Source organism: Alligator mississippiensis, chromosome 15 (genome assembly GCF_030867095.1).
Source record: "Alligator mississippiensis isolate rAllMis1 chromosome 15, rAllMis1, whole genome shotgun sequence".
Classification (NCBI taxonomy): domain Eukaryota; kingdom Metazoa; phylum Chordata; order Crocodylia; family Alligatoridae; genus Alligator; species Alligator mississippiensis.
Window position 1 is genome coordinate 18,056,650 of NC_081838.1, and position 8,896 is coordinate 18,065,545.

At 61.1% G+C, this 8,896-nt stretch overlaps 1 protein-coding gene across 2 annotated transcripts; it reads left to right on the forward strand.

Moving 5' to 3' along the window:
* The first annotated feature begins 6,036 nt into the window (after positions 1-6,036).
* BOLA1 (bolA family member 1) lies at positions 6,037-8,444 on the forward strand. Of its 2 annotated transcripts, none has more exons than XM_006263134.4 (2): positions 6,037-6,122; positions 7,262-8,444. In XM_006263134.4, exon 2 carries the CDS (start codon positions 7,285-7,287, stop codon positions 7,717-7,719), a length of 435 nt encoding a protein of 144 aa, XP_006263196.1. In that variant the 5' UTR covers positions 6,037-6,122; positions 7,262-7,284; the 3' UTR covers positions 7,720-8,444. The 2 variants fall into 2 exon arrangements, with proteins under 2 accessions (XP_006263196.1, XP_006263195.1); XM_006263133.4 differs by lacking the exon at positions 6,037-6,122 and adding an exon at positions 6,430-6,784.
* Positions 8,445-8,896: the final 452 nt, after the last annotated feature.

The following is an 8,896-nucleotide window of genomic DNA, read 5'->3' on the forward strand; positions in this document are numbered from 1 at the left end:
AAAGTGGATCAAGGAATAGCTCTTGTGGGTTTTGGATCGCCACCTTTTCCCTTAAAAATCCACAGATTTAGGGCCAGATCCTGGCAGGAGTGAGGGGGCCTGGAAGAGAGGGAGGGCTAGTTTGGGGATCAAGTCTCTGCGCTGTGGTGTCACCAGAACCTGGGGTACGTACGGCCCCAGGAATCCAGTCCCTGCCACCAATCAGCTGCATGACCTTGGTCACCTCCCTCCCTCTGTCCCTCTCTCAGCTCCTGCTTGTAAAGTGAGGGGGGCTGGGCTGCAGATCCTCCCTGCCCCGGCCTGAGCCAGCCCCGATCCCTGCCATGTGTCATCCCCATCAGCCCATTCCCAGGACACCAGTGCAGAGGCAGACTCTGGTTAGCCTTTGCTTCACCCCAGCTGGGAGGCCTCTCCCAGCCAAGAGACTCCTGCCAGAGCCGCCGGCGCCCAGAGCTGGGCCGTGGCTCCAACTTCCCAGGGCCGCACGGCTGGCGGGGTCGAGCCAGGGAGAGTCGCCGATCCCGGAGAGGTGCCAAAGCAAACAAGAGAGGCCAGCGTCCGGGGCTGGTGGAACACGGGGTCAGGCCAGGAACAGATCAATCCCGCCTGTGACGCGGGCCCCGGCCACGCTTGGAGGCTCATAATTAACTCCCCGGCTGATGAGGAAACAGGCAGGGTGGGCGTCAGCGCCGGGAGCCCGGCTCCCTCCAGTGCAGGCCCACCAGTGCCACCAGTGACGCAGCAGGCTGAGCCAGGCTGGGAGGCGAAATCAACCAGGGTCACCTCCGGAGAGGCCTGTGTTGGTCCCATCCAACCTGGGCAGCCAGGCCCTTCTCAGAGCCCCCCAGCCTGGCCACGTGTGCAGCGCCCGTGCCCCTTGCACCCCCCAAGATAGCATGAGAGGGTGCAGGGATTAACCCCTTGATGACAGGAGTTTCCCCGTGGCCCTGCCCCCACCAGCGCCCCATCCGCTCCCAGTCCCCTCTCCCTCCAGCCCCATCCTTTTCAGCTGTGCCGCCCCCCCGCCCAGCACATGATCTGTGCCCCCCGCAGGAGACTTCTCCTCCTCGTTAGCCCTGGAACAAGGGCCTGCCTTGTTCCCCCCTCCTCTCTCCTCCAGCCCCTCCCCAGAGGTCAGAGCCCCCGGTGCCCTTTGCTGACATGCTTGGCCAGGCCCAGAGCATTCCTCTGACCTGCATTCCTAGGACAGCAGAGCCCCCCCACCTCCACAGCCCCTTGCCTCGCTGCAGATCTTTTCCCTCCCACACCTGATGGCAATGTCATGCAGCCCCATCCTCCTGCCTCGCAGATCCAGGCAGTGCTCTGGAGCCAAGCTTGATCTCTGCAGAGATCTCCGTGGAGGGGCAGTGTGATCTCCCGGGGAAATCTGCTCGCTTGGAAGCCAGGCCGTGGGGTTTCCAAGCCTGGGTTTGGCCAGCACAGGGATAGAGGGTTTGCAGCTTGCCATAGCACCTGCTCGCCACCCTGAGTGTGCCTCAGTTTCCCTCGGGATGGTTGTACTGGGTTGCTAGCCCATGCTGCATGAGGTGGGGGGGGGGTCTGCCCCAGGCTAGGGAGTGACCAGGCTGTACCATTGCTCCTGCTGGGACTTAGCAGATTTAGAGGGTCCTTGCTACAGGGTTTTACCCCCTGCTCAGAGTCAGCCCAATCACTGTATCGGGGATCAGGAAGCAATCTGACCCCCGCCCCCCACCCGGTTGGATCTAGGTGGGGCTTTGGTTTACTCTGCAGCAGGGGATGTGGGCCTCTGCCTGAATGCATTTAAAGAAGGACAAGGTGGACAGACCCCCTTCTGGTCTGGTTCTGTGCTGAGTGGGGGGGACGGGACCAGATGTGAGCTCTGCAAAGCCCTGCTGGCCTGGCTTCTCTAGGATTTCATCCTGCCTTCATCCCGCTGCGCAGACAGGCTGCTGGTCTCTGCCTCTGTTGCTGGAGCCTGCTTTTAACAGGGGGGTGAACCCTCTAGCAGTGCCCACTGTGTTCATGGGTTGGAAAAGCAGCCATGGGGGCTGCAGGGCAGCAGTGGGGCTTGTGCGCAGGAGAGAGCAAGTGGGTTCCTTGTTGCAGGGGGGGTGAGGGGGTAGAGAGCACGTGTGCAAATGAGGACATGCCCATCTGTGTGTGCATGTGCACACTCAGGGGAGCACACAAGTGCAAAGACATACGTGCACGTGAACTCACACCTGACTCATTATCACTCATCCCAGTCAGGCATCGGCTGGATGCTCCCCACCCCGAGCGGGGCTTGCAGCCACCTGGCCCATCATCTCCCGGCCAGGCTAATCGCGGCTGGCGTGTGCACTCAGGAGGACCCTAATCGCCCCTGGCAGGGCCTGCAGCTCAGATCTGCAGCCCCTAGTGCGGGGGCTGCATGCTGGGGTGGGGGAGACCCGTAGCAGTATACTCCAAGCCCTACCTGGCTTCCCCTCACCCTTCTGGCATCCTTCGTGCCCCACGGACACCCTCTGGGATGGGGATTGTTGCTCTGGGTTTGTACAGCACCGAGCACCCAAGGCTGCCAGGCTCTACTTCAATTTACAGCCACAGCCATGAACGAGGAATCAGGTCCTACGCAGTGCTAGGGCAGCAGGGGCTTGCTCGGGGGGTGCCTGGTGCCCTGCTGGGCTTTCGTTTCCTGGCCACCCACAGCCCCTGATCGACCCCAGGCCCTACAGGATCTGGGGGCTCCCAGCCGCGTGGCCAGGCTGACTCTATCAGGCCACCCCAGACCCCTCTCTCGGAAATGTTTGGGCTACAGATGAGACCCATAGCCCCAGCCCCTCCACCGCCTTTCTGGATAACAATTGCCCCAGGGGTGCAATTGAGAGGGGAGGGGGCAGATCCAGGGCGAACGTCCCTGCCCCCATGGTGGCTTGTTAAGGGGGGGGGTAGTTCCTGTCCCAGGCCTGACATTCGCCCCCTGCTCTCCAGCGGGGAAGGGGGGTCGCAGGGGCTGTTGTCAGCTCGCATTACCTATTCCCCGGAGGATCAGACGCCTAATTTGAGGTGGTAACGAAGCGCCTGCCATGATCCCCGGGCAGGGAGGGCTGCGTGGCCTCCAGTTGGTTAAGCACTTAATGAACATTTGTAGCACATATGGCAACACGATATTAACCCCGCGTGACCCATGCCCCCCCCACCCCTCACCAGAGCAAACACTGCAGCTATTCAGCAGCCCTGGGCTGCCCCCCACCCCCTGCTCCCAGGGTCACCCGGCCCCTGTCGCTTTGATACTTTCTGGCAGGCGCGATGATTTCAGAGGACGGTTTTAGCAGCCGCCTGACCCCCCGACCCCGAGCTGTTCGCCCCCTTAGCTGGCGGGGGGGGTGGGGGGGTTAAAGAAGGGGTCAGCTAGTGGTCAGGTTTTCCTTAAAATAGGCCTGCGGCTTGGCCCGTTTAAGAGCTGGGGCGTGGGGGAAGTGGGTGCACTTGTGTGCATGTGCAAAGACACACACGTGGGTGTGTTCCTGTATGTGTGCAGGAGTATGTGTGTGTATACAGGCATGTATGCACGTGCTCGTGGCATGTGAGCTTGCCTGCATCAGTATGCAGGTGTGTATGTGTGTAAGCATATGGGTGCACACAGGTGTGTGTACATGTGCGTGTGCACGTGTGCATAGCTGGATGCATGCATGTGCAGGTGCATGTTAAGGTGTGCCTGTGTGTGTGCATGTGGGCACATGGGGGTGTGCGTGTGTGTGTCTGGGAAGCCTAAAAGGGAACAGCCATAGTCTGGATGTGTGCTTCCCTTGTACGGTGAAGGTCAGGACTCCTGGGTTAAGTCCTTGGCTATGTAAAGGAGCATGGTCAGACCTGGCGGACGAGGACTGGTGCAGGATGCAGTCGTTCAAGCAGGGGCTGGGGAGCCAGGACACCAGGGGCCTGTGTCACACTGCCCATGATGTCAGACCAGCTTCTCCATGCCAGCTTCTCCTCCACCAAGGCTGCTGGCAGACATCAGGCCCAGCACAGCCAGCTTCTCTGCTCCTTCCCAGCTGGGCACCTACTCCATCCAGACCTGGGTGCCCCCATGCCCTCCCCATTGCACCCATCTGGCCCCCAGGGCCTCCCCTGGCAGCTCAGACCATGGTGGCTCAGGGGCCTGGTAGCCCCCTTTCCAGTCGCTCACCTAGCCATGCATCCATCCATCCATCCATGCAACAGAGTTTCCATCCAACTATCCATCCATACACGTATCCATGCATGCATGCAACTGAGCTTCCTTCCTTCCTTCCTTTCTTCCATCCAACAAAGATTCAGTGCATCCATCCATCCACCCATCCCTCCTTCCATCCCCCCGCAGCTGCATCAGGGGAGCCCAGTACATCCAGCTCCCCCCACCACCCCGGAAGGCTCTACATCCCCTGGGAAAGACCAGGTTTGGGGGCAAGTCACATTCCAGGCTGCCCCTGGGATCTGGGATCAGAGCGCAGCTCCCTGCTCCATGCCAGACATTCCCAGGCCTCTCAGCATCCGCGGCATCCCTGGGGCGAGGCCCACCTGCTGCTCCCACACGGGACGAACTAATGGGCTTTCCAGCCCCGGGAGCTGGGAGGTCGAGGCGCAGGGTCAGGGAAAGCCATTGCTCTCCAGCATGCTCCATGTAGAGGCTGGGCAACGGGAAGAGACCGCTTGCAGGGAGATTGTCTTGGTCCTGGACCCAAGGGAAGTTGGAGGGGTCTCCATCCAGGTTGGACAGGTGGGTTCAGACAGGGCCAGGCTGCAGGAGCAGGCAGCTGGACTGGACAGACCTGATGTGGCCGTGAACCTGAGCTCTGCAGTGGGCTCCCATGGTGCAAGGCGCTGTACGAACCCCCCGGCCTGAACCCTGCAATATGCCAGGATGGCAACGGTGCTTGTTGCCACAGGATATGACAGCGTGGCTATGCCAATGTTGCCATGGGTGATGCCAGCACGGCAACGGTGTTGGTGTTGCCATGGGATACAGTGGCGTTGCTGTGGGGTATGCCCACGTGGCCACAACACCGGTATTGCCATGGGATACAGCAGCACAGTGATGTCACCTACATTGCCATAGGATGCGCCATACGGCGACACCCATTTTAAGGGTAGCAAACACCCGGTCCCCACCAACCTGGCTCTGCTGCCTCATTGCTCCATGCCAGCGCCCACCCAGTGCCCACTTGGCTTGGCTGAGCTGGGGACATACCCCCCCCCGATGTCAGACCCACCAGACACCCCTAGAGAAAGCAGCTTGTTCCCTTTTGCCCCTGAAGCACCCCCATCCCACCCCCATGGCCCTGCTGGCATCCACTGGCAGGCAGGCGAGGCCTGACGAACTCGTGACAGGTCATAAAGGGGGACACGGGGCCCATAGGGCGGGCTCGGCTCTGGTCCTGGATCCGGACCAGGTTGCACCTCCCCTGGGTGGAGGTGGGGGATGACAGCTGCCCCAGCCCTGTCTGGCTCATGATTATGTGCCTGGGAGCCGCCATCCTGGTCCTCAGCCTCACATCGTCCAAGTAGCGGGGGGGCCTGGGCTCCCTGCCCGGGCAGGGATGGGACCCTCGACTGGGGGCTCTTGGGAGCAGGGAGCTGAGTGTGACCTGCCCCAGTCCCCCTGCACCCCCAGCCTCCAGTGCCTGCCAGGCCGCTGACGCCTGGCTGCATGGCCCCATCCCCGCCTGGGGTGGAGGGACGTGCCCAGGGGCACCCAGCAAATCGCTGGCAGAGAACCCAGGAGTTCTGCAGCCCAAACCCGAGCTGCAGGGGCAGGGGGTGCAGAGCCGGCACCCAGTCCCGGACTACGATTGGGATGATGGAGTCAAACTGGTGGCGTGTGGCTCCCCCTAGTGGACAAAGGAGAGCTGGCCGCCTGCTCCTATGCTCCCAGCCGCTGGGGGGGCTGAAAACTACAACTCCCAGCAGGCACCGGGCACAGCCCCGCAGGGGACGCCTGGCTGATGGGTGCAAGGCCTCCTGGGAGTTGTAGTTCCTAGTCCCCTCCTCCCAACGCGCAAGAAGGGACTACATTTCCCAGAATGCACAGCGCGGTGGACAGGGGGCAGGGACGCGCCTGCGCAGAGCAGGGCAGTGCCCAGGAGGAGCCAGGGCTGGAGTAGCTGCTGCCTGGAGCCCAGGTAAGGCGGGTTGCATCCCCCCCACCCTGCCCTGCATGCACCAGCATCCGTCTTGTGCCCCCACACCCTGCCAGGGGTGCTGGCGGGTCCTGCTCCAGCCCCCAGGCTGCAGGGCAGGGCGGAGGGGGCTGGTTCCCACCGGTCTGGGCTTTGCAGGCTGCTACGTGGGGTCAGGAAGGACATCCTTCCCCTCCCCCCAAGTTGCTACAGGGCTCAGGGGGTGTTTCCACCGTCCTCAGCGTGGCTGGGTGCTGGCTGCGGCCCAGGCCTGTGGGTCACGCGGGACGACCGCAGGCCGAGGCTCCCGGTCATCAGGAAAGCCCATCTCCGTCCTCCCCGGTATTGCCACACTTCAGGCACTTGAAGGCTGGTATCTGGTCCCCCCTCAATCTCCGCGTCTCCAGACTCAGGCACCCCGGCTCTTCCAGCCCGTCTTCGTTGGTCCCTTCCTCCCAGGCCTCTGATCCTTTTTGTTTCCCCGCGCGGGACCCTCTCCAGTTTGTCCATGTCCTCCTTGAAGTGCCAGGCACATAAAACGGGCGGGAGCGATGGTCGCAGCTTCCAGAAGGTTTCAGGGGAGCAGAGAGCCCCGGCTGGTGCCCGTGGCCCCTCCAAGGAGCCTGCGGATGCCACCCGGTGAAACTGCCCGGAGACATGCATGGGTGAGGGTCGGGAGAAAGGCCTCGCCAGTGCCAGGGTTCCCCCCCAGCTGCAGCCCAGGCTGGGGGTTGTGGCTCGGCCAAGCCAGTAACCCTGGGGGGGTCTTGCCCCTCTGCGCAGGGTCAGCCTGCTACTGCGTTGGGGGCAGGGAGGGATTTTACCCCCTGGGCAAACTGGCATAGACTGGGGGAGGGGGTTTGCCTTTCTCTGTAGCCTCTGCTTTAGTCTGCATTTAACACCCCTGGCAGTGGCAGGACCCTGCCAGCCCCTTTCCCCTGGCATCACCTGGGGCAGATTCATGGGCTCTTGGTGCCAACGTGCCTTGTAGTTGTGCAGCGAGGTTGATGGTGTGATGCTAGGGCTAGGTCAGAGGAGGAGGTGTCTGGGAAGGGTTGCATTGGGGGGGTTGGGCTAGATCTGACCTCTGGTTGCATCCCATCCTAGACATGGCCCTGATGCCTCTCTGTTCTCTGTTGCAGCCCCCGGCGCTCGCCCCTTTCGGATGCTTCCGGCCCGGCTGCTCCCCCTGCTTCGCACCCCTCTGCGGCTGCTCCCCCGCCTGGCCTCTTCCACCCCCATGGCTGGGGAGAAGCCAGTGGAGGCGTCCATCCGCTCCAAGCTGCAGCGGGAGCTGGAGCCCACCCATCTGGAGGTGCATAATGAGAGCCATCAGCACGCCGTGCCCCCTGGCGCCGAGACTCACTTCAAGGTGGTGATCGCCAGCTCCCGCTTCGCCGGCCTGCCCCTGCTGCAGCGCCACCGGCTAGTGAATGAGATCCTGCAAGCCGAGCTGGCTGGCCCCGTCCATGCCCTCTCCATCCATGCCAAGACCCCGGAGCAGTGGGACCAGAACGCCGACGTGAGCCGCAGCCCTGCCTGCCTCGGCGGCTCCAAGCACGACCCGCACATGGCTGAGAAGCTGGGAAGCCAGGGATAGCCTGAGGGGGCAGCATCAGTGGGGAACTGGCGGGTTGGTAACTGGATTATAGGCATTGCACTCCTGTAAGGCGTGATGTTTATTCTGTGCCCACAGCCCTGGCTGCGTCACTGCCCTTGGGGCATTGGCAGCAGGGACGGTGACAACCTTGTTCCTGGTAGCAGCTGACCTAGCTGCCGGAGCATCCGCACGGGTTTTTCATGGAGGGTTTGCGCCTGCGTCCCCCCTTGCTGCGTCGCGCATCCCGGCAGAGCTGGGTTGTAGTAGGGACTGAGTGCCGCAATGTCCTTCCAGCTCTCAGCGCCACTTGTTGAAATGGGGGAGGGAGGGTCTTTGCACCGTGAATAAAGCCTGTGCTCCATCAAGCCATGGGGAACATATCCGTCACCGTCTCTGGCTTTGGGTTTGATGGTTGGGAGAGATGGACCTTACCTTGCGTTTTGCTGGCTTCTTCTTTCTCTCCCCTCTTATGCAGCAGGGCACGGTCTCAGCTGCATGCACCCCCTGGTGATGTGAGCTTAATTTGCATCAAATGAACTTTTCCACCCTGGGGACCCTATAACATCTTTTTATTCTGTGCAATATGAAGTTTCATTTCTACCTGGGAGAAATGTTATAATCTGTGCATTCTCCTTTGCCTGAGGAAAAGCGAGCAAGCCCAAAAGCTTGCAAGTAACGACATTTTTTGTAGCTATTTAGTCGGTCTAATAAAAGATACCACCTTTGCCAAGGGTTCTGCATATTTCCCCGTGGTGATGGAGATTTCAGCTCAGGCCTGTCCCATCCTCCCCTTAGGATCCATGGGCCAGAAGGAGCTCCGGCTCCCTCTCCCGTCCCTGCCCAGACCCTGCAGGAAAGAGTCCACTTCCATCTTCCTTATCTACAAGGCAGAAAGTCCTTCCTGCTTTCTACTCCCAACTCTAGAGCTAGATATGCTGCATGAGAAGGGGCCTGAATTATTACCCCCTTGCCCTTAGCAAAGCAGGAAAAAGTCATGTTCGTTTTCATTATCCATTGTTTTCCCCCCTCCCCTCCTGCCTTTTAAAAAAAATTTTAATGTGTTCATCTCAGACCAGCAGGACTTGGGAGAGAGGCTGGTCAGTCATGTGCATGTACGTGTTTTTCGTGTGTGCACGTGTCTCATCATGTCCACCCTGTGATGCTGGGAGGTGCCATC